Raw genomic sequence first — 23,101 nt, forward strand, 5'->3', positions numbered from 1 at the left:
TTGATCTGCAGATATATTCCATCATGGGGTTACATCTGTGAAGCACCGCACCTTGATAAACCACTGTAATACAGGGGAAAAGCCTATTCATTCTCCCGATGAAAAGGCCTTCTATATGGGGGAGTACAACCACCCTAGAATGAGGAGTGAAAAGTGGAGGGTGGGCTGGGGGTTGGGGGGGTGGGTGTCTGTGGTATGATTACATCTCTGCTGCCTCACTTCCAGCTCAGGCAGGTCTCAACTGGCTGCTCCAGCACCTTGGCAAGCCTGTCGAGTCAAAACAGCTGACATCATCCCACAGGAAGCCGGGAAGCATTATTGCAAGGTGAGACTTGGGTTAGAAAAATATGCTTTGATCCAAACGGGGGGCCACAAGAAGGTCTTTCCAAAAATCCTAACACCTGAGTGGTGACGGTGCAGCTGACTTTCAAAAGACCAAAAGATGTCGGCGATGGAATAGCTTTTGTGAAGTCCAGGCCACACAGGAAAACTATGGATTAATGTGTGTGGAAAGTCTCCAAGATTGGGGATATATACGGTGTAGGTATGAAGATACAGAATAAAAGATACTATTCCCAACGGTAAAGCGCACTGAAATCTGGTCATGCATCAATATGAGATATATGAGAATAAGAGATGAGTAAAAACAGTGAGACTTACTATCTAGTCCTTTTAGATCAGTTTAAGTAAAGCATTCATCTTTCCACAGTAGTGAGCATCTGTATTTCATGTGACTAGACTGCCACCATGTGGCCATCTATGATCACTGCATCACAACGCAGCTTGTGGTTTCCTAACTTAATTTAATCCACTGCACTGCACTTGCTCCTCAAAAATAACAACAACAACAAAAGAACTGTACAAGAGAATATACACATTTTGTTGACATGGGTTTATCCTAATTTTAACATGATTTACCTTTATTGAAACACCTTCCATTTTAAAACCACACAACAAATAAAGACATCAAGTGGTAGTTTGAGTACACCGGAGAAAAGCAACAACGACCAGCATTCCGAGAGCATAAAATGTCCCTTTCTTTGTCCTTTAATCCATGATCCACTGCTGGAAAACACTGTCTTGGCAGCTTTTGTTGGTTCTAAGTGCAGCTGGTACGTTAAGTGCATGTAGTCGACAATTTAAAAATGAGCGGCCTCGGATGTGATGTGTAGGAATTCCAAATGTTCTTCCTGATTCGCTCCCACTGCTCCCAGTTTGTACATCAAAGCTCCCCGTGTGAACTTGTGGTCGTCTCGGATGCTTCTGACTCGTCCTCTTTTTCTGGTAAGAATGGAAGCATCACTGAATAAGTAATTATTCATATTTTCACTTTGATTTTATTGTGATCCTGTTTGAGAAATTATATATAACATAATATGTTTTCACTACTGTGATAGGCTACTGCTAATACACAACAGTGTATGAAACCAGTGTTTAAACCGACACCAATCCGTACCTGGCTGTACCGTTTGGACACACTGGCCATCTTGCTCCTCATAGCCACTCGAGCAGATGCACACGTAGCTTCCTTTAGTGTTGACACACTCCTGGTGCTCCTCAGTGCATACGGACTCTGGCTGGGAACACTCGTCGATGTCTGGAAAACACAACACTTCTGATGAGGTCACCACGGACAGAAAGCTTTCCCCAATAAGTGGTAAATAAAAGCAAAAGGGTCGGACACACACACTGTAGAAATCACAAATGTGTGTATCCAAAGCCCGATGTATCTTTTCAGAATTTCGGAATTTCAGTCCGAAGACTATTTAAATCCATCACTGAGCCACACTGTTGCACTGGGTGACATGGTCCTTTATTATGATGAAGTGTCCTTTATATCGGATCGATCACATAAGCCATAAATACTTACTAGCATGTATAAAGCAATCAATGCACAGCTGAAAATAGTCCCCCCAAAAAGCACTATTTACTATTGTTTGCTAAAAACTGCAGCGCTCTGCTGTTACTATTTATTCAGCTACATATATTTGTGGCCTGTTTTACAGACTTCATGCTATTTGTTGAGAAAGTTTTACAATCACATCAGACTTTATTATCTTCAATATTTCCTCTTTTGAACTGTGCATACTGCAAAACACAAGCTGAATTAATATTACATTTCTGATTAAACATTGTGATTAATTATGTGCACCAATGGAAGAAAGGATCCTCTATACCTACAAAGACATTTTGTAATAATTTAAAGTACAATTTGTTTTGAAAACACTGGTCCTTGGCTCACAAATTCTTCTAAAATCCCAAAACAGCATGAAGAGTGAAGCCCTTCCAACAGTGAATCATTTACATCATACCTGTGCAGGTGCCCTCTGTGTCTTGATACCCGCTGGCACACGCCTGGCAGTTATTGGGGCCAGCTCCAGTGCAGCCAGCGCACACTTTGTCACAGCCTGTGAAGGACGAATACACAAACAACGCTCTATTACACGAGTATCACAAAATATATGGACAGCAGTATGTTTATGAAATATCATGATGCATTTGCGTTTAAGTTTACGGCCCCAGTTTTCATAAGAAATGTTTCGAATACTCCAACCATAGTAACACTTAACAAGCAGAAAATATAGCAGGAATATACTTTACACCAGCGTTGTTTTTTCCTACAGTAGAGGAGTTACTGTTGTGTCCAATTATTACAGATCATAATGTTGTGTGAAACAGAATGATTCATTACCTTTGCAGGAGTAGGAGCCGTCCGTGTTCAGGCAGTATTGATCCTCTGTACATGGAGAAGGCTCTGCAGAGCACTCATTTACATCTGTAACACATGAGAGGCAGTGAGGTATAGATGGCGTACACACAACATGATCTACTGAGCATTCTTTATGCATTTTACCATTTTATATCAAATATGCCTGAAGTGGTCCGTGTTTGTTTTACATACAGTGTGATTAACTGGCCATCCTGCATGGTTAATATAGAATTGTTGCAGTTTCTATAGGGGACACGTTCTTCCTGTGCAGGCATTAATATTCACTTTCATTTATATTTAACTCCAAGAAGAGTTTTTTTTTTAATAAAATCTTTTCACATTACATTAAGTTTTAGCCATTTTCCTTGACACACTAAACTCCTATTTTAACATTAAAATTGTATTTTGGTCTGGAATCAATAATAGAGACAATAAGGCAAGAAACTATAAGAAAAGTCAATAACCCAAATACCACATTTGAAAACAGTAACGCAGCATAAAGATTTCTGCAGGTGCGAGCCGAAGTCGCAGGGTATTGCTGATCAACCTTTTCAAACTTTCTACATGTCTGTGCAGGTTTTCAATTCCTCACTACAGCTGTTCCATTAATTCACCCATTTAACTGAAATACAGGGATTGTGTTTTACACTGGTCCTCAGTTTTTTCAACATGTGAATTCCTCTCTAATCACATTGACTTTCTCTCATTTTACTCAACTTCTGGATACTTTAAGGTAATAATTGATTGTATTACTATTACAGTGATGTGAGCCGTTTAAAAGTGGACCAAATCTATATATTTTAGAGTGTTTCATTTAATAAACAGTGACTTTGTTGATACATGGTATGTAGATACGTTTAAAATTCTTATGGCTCTCTTTTGAAGTAAGAAGATTTGTATTCCCCAGACAGTAAGTTATATGTGGAACTATGAAAGGAACAGTACAGGCTTTACAATGAAGCTTTATTTAGAAAATCCTTAATTTTATACAGTATTGTAATTGACTTGGAAAGTTTTGCTGCTTTATTACCATTTTTGTAAAATCAATATATCTATATATTACATACATTTTAAATAACACTAATAAAGCAGAATACATTATTATCATCTGCAAATAGAATCCATTTGAATATACTACATGGAGACTTTTTACTGGTCCACTTACCAACACAAGCTTCCTGGTCATCCTCCTCCCATCCTTCTTTGCACTCATCACAATCCTGGTTGGTTGCTCCAGTGCAGGTTTTGCAGGACGTGTGGCATTCTGCAGGAAGAGGTGAAGCCCGGGTTCAGAATGACGACAGACATGCTGCTTTCCTCTTGTGTGTTGTTCAGCTGTGTGTGTGTGTGTGTGTGTGTGTGTTGAAGTGTACCTGTGCACAGAGAGAATGTGTCATTCCTCACTTCGTTGAAGTAGCCGTCGATGCAGTCCAGGCAGAACTCCCCTTTATAACCGTGGTCACAGCTGCACTTTCCGTCCCCTCCGCGAGTCCCGTCGCCGTCGCACATTCCGTTTCCGTGACAGGGTCTGTCGGAGCCCCCCACACAGGCTGCAAAGAATACAATCAGAACGACAACACAAATACAAACATATTAACAGCGGCACTGCTGCCACAGGTTCCTGGGATTATTGGTTTCTGTATTATTTTTGAGCTACAGTACATCTCGTCTGCCGGAACTGAGAGGATCCTCCTCACCATTGCAGTCCGGTCCAAATGTTCCCTTTGGACAGCACACTTTGACGGTTTCAACGCAGAACCATTTATGCAGATCAGGATGTTTCGTTTTCCTGTATTGCAACAGGAAATCAGACAGGAAGAGATTTACCACATTTTACCAAGTGAAACAACCTTCTCACAAACAAATAACTCTGAAGGTGTCCCTAGTCAGGCGAGCAACACCCACCTCTTGAACCACCAAGTTTCAAAGTGCTCTTCGTGCTCCTCCAACATGCGGTTGCACTCGAAGCTGCTGCTGTCACACAGCCCCTCCACGATCTCCATCAGCCGGATCTCGCTGCGAAGGAAGCATGAGACAGAGATGAAGTTTAAAAAGGGGTTGGGAGTAGAAATCAGCATATGCCGCCGCACAGACTGTGTGATGATACAGGAAGTGTTGCGTGGAAAGTTGGTTCAATTCTATTGTAGCAGCCGCTCAGGCACGCAGTCAGCTATAGATTCTAATTCATAGTGCTTATCTAAAACTTTTCTAAGGCGCTTCCCGTGCCAAGTACGACGGCCTGCTGGCTCTGGTGCAAAGCAAACACAGCTCTGACGGCCGGCTCTTGTGGCAGGGTGACCTGCAGTTTGGACAGGACAGGCTTGCACCGTCTCACCTCGTCTCATATTTAGACAGTTTTCTCTCCTCCCAGGCTGTGTTGCCTCCGCCAAAGTTCTGCTTTGCTGTTCTGTCAAAGCCCTAAAATATACAAAAAACAGTGTCATTGTTCGCACAGAAACAAACAGGGAAGGGTCTGAGAGAAGTGAAAGACCTTTCAGGCATGTGGCACCATTGAATGTAGCAGGACAAACTCCCAATATGAGAGCAAGATAGCAGTGGAAATGAAAAACAAGACAAAGGAGAGGTGTAGAAACGTCCTCTCACCTTGTTGAAGTTCTCAGTCATTTGCTGACAGGTAGAACAGGCGCTTTTAAAATCCCTCTTGGCGTTGGTGACTTGGAAAAGTAAAACAAGAGTTACACAAGACAATAGCAGCAGTGGCCGCAGCTGTGGACCGGTGGACAGCATCTCAGCCGACCAGTGCACACACTCTCATATCAGGACACACACAGCAAGCTAATGTGAAAGTGCTGCACGGTTCGGGCACATCTAAATGAGCCGCTCTTAACATTAAATCTACGTTAGCGTTATCTATGCAAAGCGCAACAAAGTGGTATTTACATGCCGGGTGTTTGGGGGGGGGGGGGGAAAAAAAAAAACGATGCGGCTTTAGATTTCCGCGTCAGGCTCTTGATCGAATTGTGGCTTGCGCTGATTCGCCCGGATCGCCTGTCAATCAAACGTAGAACCAATCACAAGCCGCCACGCGCGGGACAAAAAGGTTCTTTCCCACGTGGAAATTTCAGGAAATTTAGTGTTTGTGTTTAAAATGATTTTGTTTTTCCTGTTGGGTGAAGTGTTTGATAGCATTTTTAAACACTATCTTAATTTTGTTACTATAAAAATGATATAAACATTTTCAGCGATATGGAAGCGTGTGGCGCGGTGCGTTTCCTGTCTTGACCGGAAGTGATGAAAATCCCTCAGCTGTCATGGCTGAAAAGAGGAATGTTTTGGGACTGCCACTGCTGTTTTTACTCATAGCTGTGGCTCTCCTGCATTTATTCGTTTGTCCGTTTACTAAAGTGGAGGAGAGCTTTAATTTACAGGCGGCACACGACATTTTGTATCACAGACTCCACTTGGACAAGGTGAGCAGCTGTTAATGCATACAGGTACTGGGTGTGCTAACAGGCTAACTCCACAGCATCAGTGAATGAAATCCTTTTAAAATCAGACACTGGTGAAAATATTACAGCCTACATACAATGGTTACTTATACTTATGGTTGGTATGTTTTTTTTTTTTAAAGGTTCACAGTTTTATAGCTTCACCATTTAAGGGGGCAAATGTGTTTAAATGTGAAATTCCATAACCTCAAATAAATTAAAATGAACACTTACTGCAATACAAGGTCTTGAGTAAGATCAATGAACTTACTTGCTGTCAAAGAGTTATTTATCATTACCATGTCAGCTAAAAAAATTTAGATTTAGAAACAAAAATGACAACTTTTGTTTGTATAGCCCCAAATCATACTTTCTTTATGTTTTATGAACCCCTCATATTAAGTCATATAAACCTACACTGCAGTATGCTCTTCATAGTATTGCATTTGTTCTCTAAAACATGTAGGTATGAATTGTAATGAGTCACACAATAACAAAAGAATTGACAAAACAATCTCAGCTCAAGAACCGGTGAGTAGTTGGTAGGTAGGTCAGTAGGTGTGGCTGTATTAGTGTTGCTGAGCCCTGAGCCTGTGCTGTCTTTCAGTATGACCATCATGAGTTCCCTGGCGTGGTGCCACGGACTTTCCTCGGGCCCCTGTTCCTCTCCATGCTCTGCTCGCCTGTTGTGCTTCTCTCCTCTCTGCTGGATGTGCCCAAATTCTACACACAGCTGACAGGTAAAGCACTAATATGCCGTTAACAACAATGTTGGCTCGTTGGCGTTAAGCGTGTGTACTCTTGGTGTGTTCCGTGCAGTCCGAGCTTCCCTGGGAGTGTGTGTTATCGGTGCGCTGTGGCACATGCAGAGGGAGGTGAGGAGGCAGTTTGGCTCCACAGTCGCTGGGCTCTTCTGTCTGACGTGTGCTTCTCAGTTTCACTTCATGTTCTACAGCACCAGGACGCTCCCTAATGTATTCGCACTGCCAATAGGTAAGACACAGTGATAAAAATCCTTATTATCCAGAGAGTCTGGATCAAGCTTTAATTTCCCTGAGTAAATCTACAAGTGACATGATGACACAAATGTTTTTTTTTTTTTCCAGTTCTGGTGGCATTCACATCTTGGATGTCTCAGAAATACGGGCGGTTCATCAGCCTCTCCGCTTTAGTCATCATCGTGTTCCGGTCGGAGCTCTGCATCTTCTTGGGTCTCATGTTACTGATATCTCTGCTGAGCAGGAAGCTGGGACTGCTGCAGCTGCTTTACTCTGCGGTCCCTGCTGGGATCTTGTCGCTGGGTGAGCAGTGAATGTACAGTATGTGAATACTGCGAACTCAGTAAACCATAAATTGTGCAAACGTGTTAACTTCCTGTGCCTTTTCCAGCTCTGACGGTGGCCATCGACACCATCTTTTGGAGGAAGCTGCTGTGGCCTGAAGGTCAGGTTTTGTGGTACAACACCATTCTCAACAAAAGCTCCAACTGGGGAATATCCTTTCATTTACCCGAGTACACTCTCACTCTTTTTGTTAATTTGCTATCACTGAAACTCACGAAGGATCATCTCCACCCCCCAGTTCTTCCTTGACTCTCTTCTCCCCAGTAAACCTCTCCCTTTCTGTGGTACTTTTACTCTGCTGTGCCCCGCGCTCTGGGCTGCACGCTGCTCTTTGTCCCGCTCGGCCTCCTCGACAGGCGGATGAGGCTGCTGCTGCTGCCCACCGTGGGCTTCATCCTCATCTACTCGCTGCTGCCCCACAAGGAGATGCGCTTCATCATATACACTTTCCCTGTGCTCAGCTTGGTGGCTGCCCGAGGCTGTTCTTTCATGTAAGACGAGACGTGTAAAAATATATACATGCATTTGTATCAGTCAAGAACAATGTCCAACATTAATCAGACACTCTCATTGCTATATATGCCAAATATGACCTATAGAGTAAAGAAATTGGCCGACTGGAGTGCACAACCAGCAGCAACATACAGTACTAGCCACTTGACGTGACTGGTGGATGTCATTTCTCGCTCTTAAAATAGATTTTTCCAGATATTGATATCAGTTCCATCGTAAGTGTGTGAGATTAGTTGCTCCTTTATGTGAGACATTGCAAAACGGTAATGCTGACTTTCTTGTTCTTTAGTTTGTGCAACTACCAGAAGTCCTGGATGTATAAACTGGGCTCTGCGGTTGTGGTTGGCCAGCTGTTGACCAATGCAGCATACTCCAGCATTTGTCTCTATGTTTCCCACCACAACTACCCAGGGGGAAGAGGAATGCAGGAACTACACAGACTGCTGCCAGTCACAGCAGGTCAGAATCACTTTCAGCACATTTTCAGTTTCTTCTACAAGAAATCAGAAACACTGTTAATTATTGCCACCTTAAGGAGCTAATAAGTCAATACTTATTGAAGTTTTAATAATCGAAAATGTGTCTTAGCCTTTTAGTTTAGTTTTTGTTATTACAAAAATAATGTGTACTGATATAATTAATCTTTAAAAACATGCATAAAGGTTTGTGTTTTGTTTTTTTTACACAATGCCTTTGTCCCCTCAGATGTCTTTGTTCATATTGACACCTACGCTGCTGAAACTGGAGTTTCTCGCTTCTTGGAGCAGAACAGAAACTGGAGGTTAGTGTATTTTTTCTTATTTCATTGTTTCGGATTAAAGCTTCTCAAAAACAATGCACCCAATGTAATCCCTTATGCTATTTTTCTTTTTACAGATATGACAAACGTGAGGACCTGAAGCTCAAAAATCCTGAGATCAAAATGTACTCACACCTACTGATGGAGGCCAATGCCACCAAGATACAGCTGCTCCAGGACACTCATCGACCTCTCGTCTTCATAGAAGGTTACAGCAGCATCGCCTTCAACATGTTTCACTTCCCTCCCGTCAGTGTGCAACTGGAGAGAAAAACTGTGCTGATGGAGAGAAAGACTCCCACTGAGCTACAAAATGAGTGACTTAACAGGAATGATGTGTTGGATTAAGGAGTCATGATTTCTTAGTGACCAAAATCGGACCAATGGTGACCGAAACAAGTGTTCTTAAATGTTCTAATGGGGAAGATTGGAATTATAAGGGTATGTTTTCCAGGTATGAAAAGAATAACACATGTATCATGTCACATTCACAAACTGACAGGCTGCCCGAGTAGATAAATATATTGCATTGAACTGTCTTGCACCTTTTCTGATGTTTCAAATAGTTCTCTATTCTTCATGCTGATGTGTAATGCATTGCAGTTCCCATGTACAGCAAGGAAAAAATAAAATGTGTTCTTACAGACAAGGACATTTATCGTAGACAGCTTTGTATTTTTTACCTCAGGTTGTGATTTTTATATTTTTAGACGAATAAAGCTGAAACTGAGTGGAGGGAATAAACCGATTTCTAAATTGGACTTCATTTTTTTGTTTCAAGCCTGCACGTGACTGATAATTCTGAACATTAAAACCTATCACTATACGAAAAAACACCCTCTGCAATATTGCATAAGGAAAACCTTTATTTACAAATGACCACAAAATTTGCATGGTTCCAGTCTCAATGCTAAAACATTTATCAAATTAGGTTCAGAAGTCATTTAATATAAAAATGTACAGTACATTGTTTTACTCAATAATAAACCCATAATTTAATCCCCTGGACATAAACTTAAATTGTGCTTAAGAGACAAATTGTATATTCCAAACAAACTGCTTATTCTGAAAATACAGCAATATTATACATGATCTTATTAAAAACATTTCAGCAAGTAAAAAAAAAAAAAAAATCTATTTCTAAATGACAGTACCATGAGCCACAAATTCACAATGAAAATTAAATAACATTAACTTAAAACATCTTTCAGTCACAGCATTTATTTTTGGGCTATGTTTTCGTTAAGAAAACAACTCTGCATCTATCTTTAATACATAGTAATTGAAAAGCATCCTGACGTGATCTGCGCAATTTAACAAAATATTTACAGCATTTTGACCTGAAGTAGTTTTGGATAAGGCACAAGGAGAGAGTAGACACGGAAAAAACAAAAACATCGATTTACAAGCAAACACGTATCACCAACCCCTACAGCTAGAAAAACCCTCCCTCCCTGATACACTTTTGACTGAGACTTCTCATCACAACAGCTCCAAAGTGTTTAACAGTAGTACACAGAATACAATAAAACCTCCAAATCTGGCCTTTGCATTGAGAATCAATGAATCAGTGTAAAAATTGATATTTTACATTTTGCCCAACAGAAAACCCCATTTCACAGCTATTCAACTTGGTCCTTGATAAAAAGGGTTTTCAAGTTAATGGTCAACAATAATCAGTACTGAAAATAAATCAAAGGGAGGTTGACCTTGAGGAACAGCAGACCCTCCATGTTTTCCAGTAAAGGTCTGGGCTGATTTAGGGCACAGTTCACACTAGCTGTGCTGAACAGTGTCTCTGCTGGGATGATGCTGGGAGGACAGCCCACGTAACGGGCAGCTACTTTGGCAAGTTCGGGCCACAGGAACTTTTTCAGGTTCCAATAGTCGAGAGGGTCACAGCTTTGATCAAGTATGTCTTCCTCAAGGTACTCCAGCACTGCCAGCTCTGAGGACTTTGGCTTCTCCTCGTGCTTTATCTTTTGTCGGATGTCAGCCATTAGGGACCAGAGGCTGTCATTGTTTGAGTGGGCGGTGTTGGGTGAAACGGGGGCCTCGTTGCAACCGTTGGGCAGCGGAGGCTTAACTGCCACTGAGGTAGAAGAGGACAAGTCAAGCTCCTGGATGAGATCTTGTTTACAACTCTCTGCTTCTTCCTCTGTGAACAACGAAGTCTTGTATCGTGGGTCTAGCATGGTTGCCCAGGTGTATCGTGGGTCGTGCAGAGTTGCCGACATTCTGCTCACCATGGCTTCCTTTAGCGACTTGAGCATAGTGTCTATGCCCACAGTTTCATCAAACAGCATGTCTATCTTTCTGTTGAGTATGTGAATGAGTGGTATGACTTGTCCCAGAGTGGCAGTGCGGTTGCTCATCTCCCTGTAGGCGACTTCGAAAGGTTTCAGTGCATTGCAGACCGACAGCATCACCTCCCACTGATCGCAGCTGATCATTTCCCTGAAATTGCACTCGATCGACATCTCGTCGATGGCTTTCTTCTGTTCCACCAGCCGCTCCAGCATGAAAAAGGAGGTCCTCCATTTGGAAGGAACATCCTGAATCAGTTGGTTCTCTGGCAGCTGGTGGACCCTCTGGAGCTCGGCCAGCTTCTCCTTGGCCTTCGCTGAGCGGTGTACACGTTCACAGATCTTTCGTGCAATACTCAGAAGGTTCTGAACCATTCTCTGGCTCTTTATGGCTTCGCTAACAATGAGGTCTATAGTGTGTCCAAAACACTGCATGGTGACATGGCCATGGTCCTCCAAGGTGTTTCTGATGGTGTTGTTATCAGTTACAGTGAACCCCTTTTTAAGCCCTGATGAGGTGATCCAAGAATCCCACAGATACTCAAGCTGCTTCGGGATGTCATGCATATCATGATCACAGTCTATTTGTGAGACACTTAGGAGAGCGGAGCAGTGAAAGTCCTGACCCTGGGGTCTGACACTTGACTCGTACGTTGCCCAGTGGGCAGTAAGGGTCAGGTATTCCCTTGTCTGGCTACTGACCCAAATACTAGTTGTGAAGTGAACAACACCACCTTCAGCCTCTTTCAGGTGAGTCAGCACAACATCCTTCACCCTTTCGTACATATCTGGTATGGCAGTGCTGGTAAAGTAAGAAGAAGATGGTAGAGAATACTGAGGCTGGAGGTACTCTAGTAGTCTGTTCAGTCCAGCATTCTCCACCATAGCTGATGGCTGAAGATCCAGTGCGAGCATTTCTGCGATAAGTTTGGTGATTTTTTTGGCAACCGGGTGGTGTTCATCAAACCTCTCACAAGCCTGTTCTGTTTCATAAACAGCAGTGTCCATGAGCTCTTGTTTAACATGAATTTCAGCAGACGGCACATCACCTGAGATAGTATTGTTACTTTCAAGAACATGTCCATGAAACCTCTGCATGTGTCTGAAGAGGCAGCTTGTGCCGAGGTTTGTAGTCTTTTTGCCTCTGCTAATTGTGCGGCTACAGTGCAAACAAACCACCTTTGTGGGGTCAGCAGGCGAAATGGAGAAATGGTTCCACAGTTTTGATGTCTTTTTGCTGAAAACAGGCAGGGTTTGTGGCTTTTTATCACTGGCAGGGCTCTCAGTTTCTTTGGTTGAAACTGTGTCCGTTGCGGTGAGATTGGTGTAGGGATGAGGGGAGGATTCCTTCTCATCTGTGCTTTTTTGGTTTTTGAGGACGTCTGGGTGGCGTCTCATGAGATGCCTCATCAGACAGCTTGTACCAAAGTCACCCCGCTTCCCCCGACTGATGACGCATGGACAGTAACGGCACAGTGCTTTTAACTGGTCAACTGGTGACACTATGAAATGGTGCCACACTTCAGATTTCACCCGTTTCATGATCTTCTTGTTTTGCTGGAAAACTGAATGATCCTGATTGAGGCTGGGGCCCTCTGGGAGGTCGCGTGGTGAGGAGGTTAGGGGGGTTTCCTCCCCCTGATTTTTGAAGGAGAGATTGAGGGAGGACTCCTGCGGCATTATCTCGTCAGATTCCACTTTTATGTCCATGCTTTCCTCCATGCTTTGGGGTAATTCATCGGATATGGTTTCTGGTGACGATGGAAAAAGGGGGGATTCTTTTTTTAATTCCAGTGGATCCTGTAGTTGTGTGCGGGACAGCAGTGAGGGCGGGTTTGTATAGGGTGGGGGAATGTGATTGCCCTGTCCATTTTCCTCAATGACAACCTCTTTGTGGGCCCTCCACATATGACGAATAAGACAGCTTGTCCCTAGATCCTTCCCATTTTTACCCCGACTGAATTCATTCATGCAATGGATACATACCGCTTTGGAATTATCAGCAGGCGACAGGTAGAAGTGTTTCCATACAGCTGATCTCCGACGGGAACTGGAGCTTTTAGGGGTCCCAGGAAGACGCTCGGGCCCTCCGTCTGACATATCTTCAAGGTTGTTTTCATTGGAATGTGAGGATGAAAGCGTGCTGCAAACAGTGTCGGCACACGGTTCTAGTTTTGGTTCGACTTTGGGCAACACTTCTTTGGATGACAGGTCTGAATTTTCAGCTGAGGAGGTGGACGGTGAAGTGTTCTTTGAGGCAGAAGAGATAATGCTATTTGTCATGTCTCCGTTTTTTGGTGAGTTTGGGGAGGGAGGTATCAAAGATGAGGAGAGCGCGCTCGTCATGTTATGTGTTGATGCGTCCGCTCCGTCTTGGATGAGGACAGTGGGGTGAGCCCTTCGTACGTGTCTCATCAAACAACTTGTGCTGAGGTCTTTCTCGTTCTTACCCCGACTGAACTCTTTCATGCAGTATAAACAGATTGCTTTGGTACTGTCCCGTGGCGATATGCAGAAATGGTTCCAAGCAGGAGATTTTTTTCTTGGGTTGCTGTTACTCCTCATGGATGACAAAAGGCTCTGGGTGACAGCATCCATGGCAACATCATAAAGGGTGCTTGTGTATCCACTTAGTAAATTACTATACTCATCACCATCTCTCGTTACAAAAGGGCCAATGGAGCTACCAAATGCCAGCCTTTCATCATCCTGCGTTTCCTCCTCCATTCCATTTGCATCCTCGGGCTCCTCTTTGATATGTTGACTTTCTTCATTACCATTTTCCAACCTTTCACTCTCCACATTTCCCTCTATATCAGTGTTTAGGCATTTGTTTGCAAGAGTGGGAGAAGCTGGATCAGTCTCACTTGCTTGGTCTGACTCCAACTGTTTGTCATCCTGAGAAGATAAATGAAAAGAAGGGGGAGAGTCTTTATCCAGTGTTATTGAGGAGCAAGCAGGTGACTTTGCATCCGCAGCCTCATGAGGGTTAATGCTGTATGATTTGAACACATAACCATCCTGGCCCTCAATTTTCAGGCAGGTCCCTTTCGCCTCTCTTTTTTTACTTTCTACGGAGCCATTAGGTTCACTGACCATATCCTCACTCATGTGAGAGACGTCTTCCTCTCCATCCATGGCAGCAGCCCAAGGGTGTCTGTAGAATAGTCAGGTCTGCGTTGTCAAATGTAATCAGTTTTTTCAGGTGTAGTCATCAATACTGCAGTTCTCAAGCAGGTGATGTAATGAGCGTGTGGCTGTCTGGGACACAGGGTGCCTGCTTGTCCCTCTCCATTTATGACTGAAGTAGTTCCGCCTTTCTGCACACAACCTACGGAAAGGGAGAGGGAAAACAGAATGAAAGTGTATTCTTAAGAAATAACAAGACTCCAAAACAACAGGTAATGTACAGTAGGTTCTGTACATGACATTTTAACTTTTTATTATTTTCTAATAACTGATTGACCAGGCTCTATATACAAGGTTTGACAGCATAATGGTGTTTAAAGTTACAACAAACAAGTAAAATCTCTCAGAAAATCAACCTGCATTGACCGCTTTGTTACTAACTGTAACTTTGTGGTAATAAGCATGAATGGAAATGTTTAAATTTGCAAGTTGACAAGCACCACCTAAACACAGTATTAATTTTAGTCTCCTGCCTACGCTGCCTCATTTACACATACAGGTTTGGCCTGGCCTTCAGTTCCTCTGGAGGACTTGTATTCAGCCACTTGGAAAATGGTAATGCTCCATTAAGGACAGGAACACCTCTCCAAGGTCCTTCTACTGAACTGTTGCTCAATTCTTTCAGCTTTCTGAATTATAATAGCCTGTGTTCATCCCCACAAATTATTATCACAACTTTTCCTTACCCCCCTTTTAAAACTGTATGCAAATATTTTCCTATTTATTGGATTAATTATGCTTACCATGTAAATATTCACAATATGTATACCTCATGGTACAGTAGATGAAATGAAAATGTGCTACAACTGTGCATGCTGCTTAAATCTTTTATATTCTTACTATGGATCCTTGTATGTAGATTGTTTCATTACACTGAAACACTTCAGCAGCTGAGAGCACTGACATCTTGAGAAACTAATGACCAAAATCAGCTTGAGGGTAATGTCTGGTTGAAAAAGAACCAACGTAGTGGCTCCAGTCTGCCATTTTTACCATACAATTGGGATCCTACTAGTCTATCAATGCATTATCAGCACCACACTGTCCAAATGATCCTGTCATAATGTAGGCAGATCTATGTGTATGACATTAATCAATACACATTGTAAAAATGTATAATATATAAAAACATATACAATACAATACAATTCCTAATTTATTCCATACAGCTAAAACACATGCAGTGTAATACAGAAGTGCAATACCTTAATGAAAGGAGGGGTGGTTCTAATATTTAGTACAGCCTCATTCATGTAAATGGGGTGGTCAAAATATTAGAAACACCTCTCAATATATTGCCATAAACAGCACCACTATAAGAGATGTTTGGGGAAAAAAAGTGCATTAAATAATTTTAATGAAAGTAGTATTTATTACAGGACTGTTGATTTAGACTAGGTGTACATAATAAACTAATAACTGGGAGAATATGGCGTGTTTTGTTAACTGGACCAGGTCAAATGTGGTCTGATAAGATCGACTTGTGTCTCACTTTAAGTCTTTATTTCCCTTATGTCAGTAAGTACTGCGTTATGGGCCAATGTAATAAAAATAAAGCATGTTGTGCATGCAGCATAAAAGAAGTAAAGGGAAATATTGACACTTATTAACTACAAAATTGTGTTGTTTTTTTTTTTTATCTTTACAATACATGAGCAAACTATACAGACAAGACACAAGAAACAGTACGTGTACATGCAAGAAACCGAAGCTCTGAAAACACAAGTACACCAGTATCACCCAAACGCAGTGGAACCTGCAGCAAATGTCTAATAAATGATCAGAAAAACAATCGTTCATTCATCTCACTCTGCCCTCGTGAGTGTGGCCAGCACAACCAACTCTATCAGCGTTAATATATATATTATTATCATTATTTAAGTGGGTAATCCAAAACAAACAAACAAGTAACGCTATGCAATTTCCTACGTGAGCAGTGACGGACAGTTTTTCCGGGTTTGGCTAAAGTGCTAGTCAGGAAGATGCGAGAGGACAGCTCGAAATCTGCTTTCATCTCCACATAACACACCAACTAATAAAAAGGTTATCCAGGTTTACGCCGGCTTTCGTCGTAAACCACGTTGAGCTAACACACATCCTCAAACTAGCGCGACCCTCACACCCGCAAATATTAAAGGTTATAATGAAACCTCTCTGGCAGTAGCGCTACATCATCAGTAAACACCACGGTGGCTATCCTGGGAGCTAACTGGGCTAGCCGCAGGGCTAATACACACACACACACACAAAACAACACACAGGTACAACACTTCTGTCACATGGGTCGGTGGCACAAACATTCAACGCAATGGAACTTCTACAACTACCCCCTTAACGCCGCGGTGGTCTGGGGAAAGGCTTTTGGTAAATGTCGGACCACACCACGACTGCTAGCTGGTTAGCTGCCAGCTAGGCCACACACAGGACATAGTAGCTAACCTGGCGAGGCAGAACCAGCCGAGGCAACACACGAACCACACGGGATCCGAATCAGACCAGCGCTCACCACGACGTCCAGACCGCATTAAAAAACCCCTCACCAGACGTGTACGTGTGCCCGGGATACTTACTGTGAAGTACGACGGTGGGATCGCTAGGTTTCGGCTCCTAAATAGTTAAATATGACACATTTGATTGATCCGGAGGGGGGTTCACTTTGTTGCTTTTGTCTCCTGGTTTTGCGAGCAGTTCACGTTCGGCCGAAGCAGCTCCACACAGCGTCGGACGGAAGGAACATGTTTTAATGATGTCACCGGGCGCAGGGTCTTCGGTGTGGCGAAGGGGGTAATGCATTTAAGCAACATGTCTCACACACACACACATACACATACAACAAGCTGCTTCGCTTTAATTTTTTCTCAAATTAAAGCCAGTTTTGCGCGACGAGTTATTAAAATGACAGCTGAGTGGTCTCCCGTTTCACTTGATAATACAACAAGCGGTTATATTACCTTATGGGACATTGTGGAAAAATGTGACTTTGTTACATATGTTACTTTATACTCTAATAATAATAATAACAACAACAATAAGAAGAATACACTGTTATTCTTCGCCAAGCCCTTTAACCGTCGCTAAATGACGGTTTCGGTTTCCATAGTAATCGAACTAAATGAACGTCTTCTTCGAACGTAAACTCGGAAAGACCCGAAGTGTGTTCGTTTAATTAAACGAACAAACCTCGACGACACATACGGTAGTAGCTTGTTACGTTACTACGAAATAATTACTGCTCAATGACTTCTGCTACGTGTTGCATTCACGGTCTGGGGCCACAGCTTGGATTTCATATTAACGCTGTAAGCATAGGATATGTATTATTTATCGCCACACGTTATTTTTGCTTTAAACCGACGGGGTTTCTTGACTTCAGAGAGACAGTCTGGGGCGGACTGGTTGCAAGGGTGGGGCATTTAGCAGCGGTTTGTTGTTGTTCTGCCTGTGTCCTGACTGTCCTCTGTGACTAGAGGAGAAATGCTGAATCAATAGCCCGGACCATGACAGATACACACACACACACACCAATTTGAAAGTCATATCCGCTGGTTATGACTTAACAACCCGGTGCGGAGAGCCCAAAAAATAAAAATAAAAAATAAACCAGAGCTAGATTCCCCAGCTTTTGCTCAGACGGTGCTTCGCGCTTTGTTTGGAGCTTTGTCTGTGTACGGCTAGTAAGGCTTGACAAAAGGCGATGCATCGATTTGTGTGACAGATGGGCTTTTGTGTGAAATCTGCGACCCACCACCAACATGACCTCCAGCGTCACACGTAGAGTAGTGCGTACGGGTGGGAGTTGTCTGGTGAAACGCATTGTTGTGTTGGGGGATGAGCCGTCCGTGCTGCTGCTGCTGCTTTTTTGCTCCTGGTCGACTGTGGCTAGCGAGCGACTCCAGCCTATGAATGGTCCACAAAGCAAATAACTGTGTGTTCTCTGTGGAACTTGATATCGAAACTTCACAGGCACCAAGCAGGCATCTTTCTCTTTTTACTAGTAGCTGAACAGACCCCAGTATCGCCCGTTGGATGAGAACATTGTGTGCGGAGTTAGAGCCACTTAGCAGGCCGTATCGCCATTGCTTTGTAAGGCAGCTGGCTAGCTACCGTCTTCTCCAACTAGCAAAACTGTTCGTGAATCCGAGGTACGTGCTTTGGTTTTATACGCTTTTACTGAGCTTTACAGGGGCTGGCGACGAGGAGGCACACAATGCAGCTGCAGAAACGCGCGTTTAATGTGACATATTGTGTCTGAATTAATAAACGATGTGTTTAAAGAGCTCTTGTGTTGTTTGACGCCATTTGCTCCGTTCAAGTGTGTGTGTGTGTGTGTGTGTGTGTGTGGGGGTGGTGGCTAGCTCCTGTTGCTAGTTAGCAGGCTAGCTAATGTTATTGTTAGCAACTTGGCCACTTTGACTTTAAAGGCATTTTGTATGTCTGCACCAAATGGGCAAGCGCTAACTCCTGCGCAGTCATATTGAAAGTGCCCTGTGTGGCCGCCTCCCACCGCATTTAAATGCCCCAGCTCCATTGACAAAGCTGTAACGTTCAGCTGGCGACTACATTACAGTCCACAACACAGTCACTGTAGTTTGAAGGCTTCATATTCTCCCTTAATCCGGTGGTTAACTTTGAGGTCACAGAAGTACAATGCGTTTGAATCACTCTATCATTTCCGCTTGGCCAGGAGGACATTGAATTAAATTACCCCATTTCTCAGTGTGAAGCAGCTAAATTATCATGGCTGTCATTCATAATGGATGTTATTACTTGTAGCGATGTCTGTATCACACGTTCATTTGCTAACCTAGTCACATGCTGTTGAGGAAAACAATTTAGGTGTTGTCATTTATGCTGCTATTATAATGTTTTTATGGGTTTTAACCATAAACTAAAGTGTGGATTACACCACAGAATACTGCATTAGAGAGTTATCGTGCTCTTTGTATTTCTCAACCCTTGAAATGCAGCTTCCTCATTGCGTTCTGTGCCCTCGGTTTAACTCCCCTGGGCCCATATCTAACTGTTTATCCCCACCCTGTGTCTCCACAGCAACACGGAGCGTCAAGATGAAGAAGAAAGCTCGGCAGCACCGGGTCACGGTGCCGCAGAGGCCGCCGTCTCCCATCAAGCCTTCGCCCAACAAGCAGATCTTGACCTACGCCCAGGCTCAGCGCATGGTGGAGTTCGACATCGACGGACGCGTCCATCGGGTCAGCGTATATGACAAGCTGGACGTGATCTCGGACGATGACCCCATGGTGCAGGAGATGATGGAGTGCACCAGCAATAAGGAGAACGCTGAGAAACCACAGCAGCAGGTCCTCCTGAGGTCAGTCCGACTAAAAAACAACCAGGAGAAGAGAAACGCGGCACTGGGCATCACTGGTCACGGAGAGGGAGGTGGACACCAGGCCGGCGTTAACGCAGGACCAAAGCTTCCAGAGCCTAAATTTCGTACCGTGGAATATAATCTTCCAGCAGTTCCTAAGCGCGGAGCTGCCTTTTATAAATACACAGAGAAGACCGAGGAAGAGCTGGATGAGGAAACAGAGTACGACATGGACGAGGAAGATTATTCCTGGCTGGAGCTGGTGAATGAAAAGCGGCGAGGCGAAGGGGTCAGCCAGGTGTCTCACAACGTCTTTGAGTTCCTCGTGGACCGCTTTGAGAAAGAGTTGTACCTGGAGAGTCTGGACCAAGGCAGCGAAAAGCAAGCTCCTATTGACGAGGACGCCGTCTGCTGCATCTGCGTGGACGGAGAGTGTCACAACAGCAACGCCATCCTTTTTTGTGACATGTGCAACGTGGCCGTGCACCAGGAATGTTACGGCGTGCCCTACATTCCCGAGGGCCAGTGGCTCTGCAGACACTGCCTCCAGTCATCCACCCAGCCCGCAGGCTGCATACTTTGTCCTAACAAGGGCGGAGCGGTGAAAAAGACGGACGACGACCGCTGGGGCCACGTGGTGTGTGCCCTCTGGGTCCCCGAGGTCGGCTTCTCCAACACCACCTTCATAGAACCCATCGATGGCATCAGCCACATCCCTCCTGCTCGCTGGAAGCTCACCTGCTACCTCTGCAAGGAGAAAGGCGTCGGGGCGTGCATCCAGTGCCACAAAGCCAACTGTTACACCGCCTTCCACGTCAGCTGTGCCCAAAAGGCCGGCCTCTTTATGAAGATGGAGCCAATCAAAGAGGTAACGGAAACAGGGGAGCCCACGTTCTCCGTAAAAAAGACGGCCTACTGTGGGGCTCACACACCTAATGGGTGTGTAAGGAGGCCTCTTACAATCTATGACGATGCCAAACCCAAAAACGGACTATGTAAGAAGGTGGACAAAGGGAGAGGTACAGGTAAAGGACAGTCAAAAGGGAAGCAGAAGAAGAAGAGTAAGAGTAAGAAGCCTGAGCCCGAGCCTGAGCCTGAAGTTGAGGAGCCAACCCCTGCTGCTGTGCCTACTTTTCCTGCTCACAGGTATACTTACGGGTTCATTAATGACGGTGGTGTACTATTTCTTTAGTTAGCATGAGATATCAGTTACTGTTTACAGCAAAGCGTGTGATTGGTGATATAGGGAGGGCTTTTCTGTCTTCCTTAAGGACACTGATAAGACATGCCGTTGTTGATGGGCAAACTTTGACTGTTGCAGGATTTGAGCATGTGACACAGGTGATTGCCTTCACAGATAGAGGTGTCAGTGGTCAGTATTGAGTGTGCTAGTCAAGCGCTGGGTAGATTTTGTCTGTCAGCTTGTGACCTTTTGAGATGTGCTAGTTGTTGGTGTCTCTCCCCGGCAGTATACGCCTAATACCCGTCTTCCTCGGCTCCTCTAGGTTACAAACTATTATGAACCAGGTGTCAGTCCAGAAGAAGAAAGCCTTTGTGGAGCTGGTCCTAAATTACTGGACGCTAAAGAGGCAATCCAGGAATGGGCTTCCCCTCATCAGACGCCTTCAAACAAGCCTGCAGTCTCAGAAGAATGCACAGCCGGTTTGTTCATCTGTCAGTCAACCACAGAGGGCTTTCAGTCTTCATTTTCCCCTTTACCAAACTACCAGTAGCTTTTAGAACTTGAAATATGTGTTTGTAGGTTTGCATACAGCCAGTCTTTTTTTTACACACGTTGTTTACATTTTAATGTTGCATCCTTTTCAATTCTTGTCTGTTCTTTAATGTGTGTATTTTTTTTATTTAAATGTCTTCTCCAGAGGCAGAATGAGGAGGAGAGCAGGGCACTGAAGGACCAGTTAAAGGAATGGCATCGTCTCCGACACGACCTAGAGAGAGCCCGGCTGCTGCTGGAGCTAATCCGCAAGAGGGAGAAGCTCAAGAGGGAAGAGGTAGGAGTGGAGAAATGGGCAGACTCCTGCCTGAACCTGCAGTCGGAGAAATTCTGCAAAATAAATGCAACAATCTGATCTTCTAAACGGTTTCCCTCTGTGCTGTGCTGTAGATTAAACAGCAGGAAACCCTCCTAGAGATGCAGCTGACTCCCTTCAGTATTTTGCTCAGAGCCCTCTTGGACCAGATCCAGGCAAAAGACCAGGCCAGGATCTTCACCCAGCCGGTTGATGTCAGTGAGGTGAGTTTTGAAAAAAGGAGCTACATCAAGGAAACACAAATACATACTTCTTGTTTGATAAGCCTTCAAACTGGACTTGCTGGTACAAAGCAGCGGGTCCGTTTGACCAGTTTTTCTACCTGATTGCCAGGTAACTGCTTCAGAAATGTTGGAATGATGGCGTGAATGACGGCGTGAGCCCTGACACACCAAGTGGGCCTACTGGCACATGTAAAGGGAGAATAATCACAGACATTGGTTTCTATTTTATCTCCACACATCGGTTCAAAGTTGCATTCCAACACACCACAGCCAGCAGACAACTGGTAGCTGCATGTCACATGAGGTTATAAATGAACCATCCCCCCTCCATGTGTGGGCAGGGTTGAGCAATGTGACTTCCTGGTAGGGTGAATGTGTGACTTGAGAGTAAGGTTTCTTGGCACATGTCTGTAAAATGTGGAGTCTTTGCGCATGCCCGGCTAGCTCAGTCGGTAGAGCATGAGACTCTTAATCTCAGGGTCGTGGGTTCGAGCCCCACGTTGGGCGTTAGCTTTTGACTCCAGACTCCATTACGTTACTAGTAGACCATTCATTTTATCTTTTCTTGGTTAGCTGAGCATTTGTGATAATGTGTTCTAATGTGGTCTACATTTACAGACCTGATGAACTCAATGTTCCGCCCACAGCACAATCTGATTGGTTACACTTCACAAGTCATAGCCTATCAACAGTGAAAGCTGCTGTGCCACAGATGGGCACACACTGGAGTTGCTCTGGTGTGACTAAAGGAAGACAGCAGATATTTCCAAAGTTACAATAAACACTCACAATCACAATCCTATCATCTATTTCTATGATGACAAGCATGTCCAGTTCCCCAGTTATACCACCAAATATTTCCAAAGCCACAGCCTATGGGATTTCAGTCAATGGAGAAAGCAAAAAAAATTACGTCTTTTAAATCAGTCACTCTTCTCTAACCCAATAATTGTGATTCCAACAGCAGGCATCTATTTTATCTTTTACTAGTCCACAGTTCCCATTAAACCGCCCGTTTAGATTAACTATGACCTGTTGTGTCACTACTTGCTTTAACTAGTTCTGTCTGGGTGTATCTGGTCTTGCGTTGATGAAATCATTGGTAACTTGAGAGCAAGGTCCACTGGAAGAAGTCTGTAAAAGGTCAAGGGTGCTTCTTTTTTTATGCCCGGCTAGCTCAGTCGGTAG

At 43.9% G+C, this 23,101-nt stretch overlaps 4 protein-coding genes and 1 non-coding gene across 6 annotated transcripts in view; 3 read left to right on the plus strand and 2 right to left on the minus strand.

Moving 5' to 3' along the window:
- Positions 1-877: 877 nt before the first annotated feature.
- Positions 878-5,638, minus strand: creld2 (cysteine-rich with EGF-like domains 2). The gene is made up of 10 exons (XM_035679658.1): positions 5,315-5,638; positions 5,046-5,128; positions 4,616-4,726; positions 4,408-4,499; positions 4,084-4,260; positions 3,876-3,974; positions 2,693-2,776; positions 2,313-2,408; positions 1,457-1,597; positions 878-1,281 (listed from the first exon to the last, which is right to left on the minus strand). Exons 1-10 carry the CDS (start codon positions 5,456-5,458, stop codon positions 1,223-1,225), a joined length of 1,086 nt encoding a protein of 361 aa, XP_035535551.1. The 5' UTR covers positions 5,459-5,638; the 3' UTR covers positions 878-1,222.
- Positions 5,639-5,969: 331 nt separating this feature from the next.
- alg12 (ALG12 alpha-1,6-mannosyltransferase) lies at positions 5,970-9,575 on the plus strand. Its single transcript, XM_035672907.1, has 9 exons — positions 5,970-6,141; positions 6,767-6,899; positions 6,979-7,152; positions 7,266-7,460; positions 7,549-7,652; positions 7,770-7,993; positions 8,305-8,474; positions 8,721-8,796; positions 8,892-9,575. Exons 1-9 carry the CDS (start codon positions 5,983-5,985, stop codon positions 9,133-9,135), a joined length of 1,479 nt encoding a protein of 492 aa, XP_035528800.1. The 5' UTR covers positions 5,970-5,982; the 3' UTR covers positions 9,136-9,575.
- A 91-nt stretch (positions 9,576-9,666) lies between these two features.
- Positions 9,667-17,033, minus strand: zbed4 (zinc finger, BED-type containing 4). Of its 2 annotated transcripts, XM_035674257.1 has the most exons (3): positions 16,880-17,032; positions 14,217-14,451; positions 9,667-14,018 (listed from the first exon to the last, which is right to left on the minus strand). In XM_035674257.1, the coding sequence occupies exons 2-3, from the start codon at positions 14,256-14,258 to the stop codon at positions 10,491-10,493; spliced, it is 3,570 nt and encodes a 1,189-aa protein (XP_035530150.1). In that variant the 5' UTR covers positions 14,259-14,451; positions 16,880-17,032; the 3' UTR covers positions 9,667-10,490. The 2 variants fall into 2 exon arrangements, with proteins under 2 accessions (XP_035530150.1, XP_035530141.1); XM_035674248.1 differs by having other exon boundaries at positions 9,667-14,451; positions 16,880-17,033.
- A 24-nt stretch (positions 17,034-17,057) lies between these two features.
- The window catches only part of brd1a (bromodomain containing 1a), a 17,333-nt gene continuing 11,289 nt past the window's right edge, over positions 17,058-23,101 (plus strand). The window contains 5 exon segments of the mRNA XM_035680930.1: positions 17,058-18,451; positions 19,359-20,784; positions 21,144-21,300; positions 21,519-21,650; positions 21,764-21,892. Coding sequence (XP_035536823.1) covers positions 19,376-20,784; positions 21,144-21,300; positions 21,519-21,650; positions 21,764-21,892 — 1,827 coding nt within the window. The 5' untranslated portion in view covers positions 17,058-18,451; positions 19,359-19,375.
- Positions 22,348-22,420, plus strand: trnak-cuu. The gene has a single exon. It is a non-coding gene; the product is annotated as a tRNA-Lys (tRNA).

This window comes from Morone saxatilis, unplaced genomic scaffold, assembly GCF_004916995.1.
Source record: "Morone saxatilis isolate NCDOM2014 unplaced genomic scaffold, NCSU_SB_2.0 Contig10, whole genome shotgun sequence".
NCBI classification, from domain to species: domain Eukaryota; kingdom Metazoa; phylum Chordata; class Actinopteri; family Moronidae; genus Morone; species Morone saxatilis.

Coding starts and splice junctions, on each gene's coding strand:
- creld2 (XM_035679658.1), bottom strand. CDS start 5,458: ATGCTGTCCACCGGTCCACAGCTGCGGCCACTGCTGCTATTGTCTTGT. Junction 4,727..5,045: donor CTGTCTAAATATGAGACGAG/GTGAGACGGTGC, acceptor CTTCCTTCGCAG/CGAGATCCGGCTGATGGAGA. Junction 4,500..4,615: donor GAAACTTGGTGGTTCAAGAG/GTGGGTGTTGCT, acceptor GTTGCAATACAG/GAAAACGAAACATCCTGATC.
- alg12 (XM_035672907.1), top strand. CDS start 5,983: ATGGCTGAAAAGAGGAATGTTTTGGGACTGCCACTGCTGTTTTTACTC. Junction 6,900..6,978: donor ATTCTACACACAGCTGACAG/GTAAAGCACTAA, acceptor TGTTCCGTGCAG/TCCGAGCTTCCCTGGGAGTG. Junction 7,653..7,769: donor ACAAAAGCTCCAACTGGGGA/ATATCCTTTCAT, acceptor TCTCCCCAGTAA/ACCTCTCCCTTTCTGTGGTA.
- zbed4 (XM_035674248.1), bottom strand. CDS start 14,258: ATGGATGGAGAGGAAGACGTCTCTCACATGAGTGAGGATATGGTCAGT.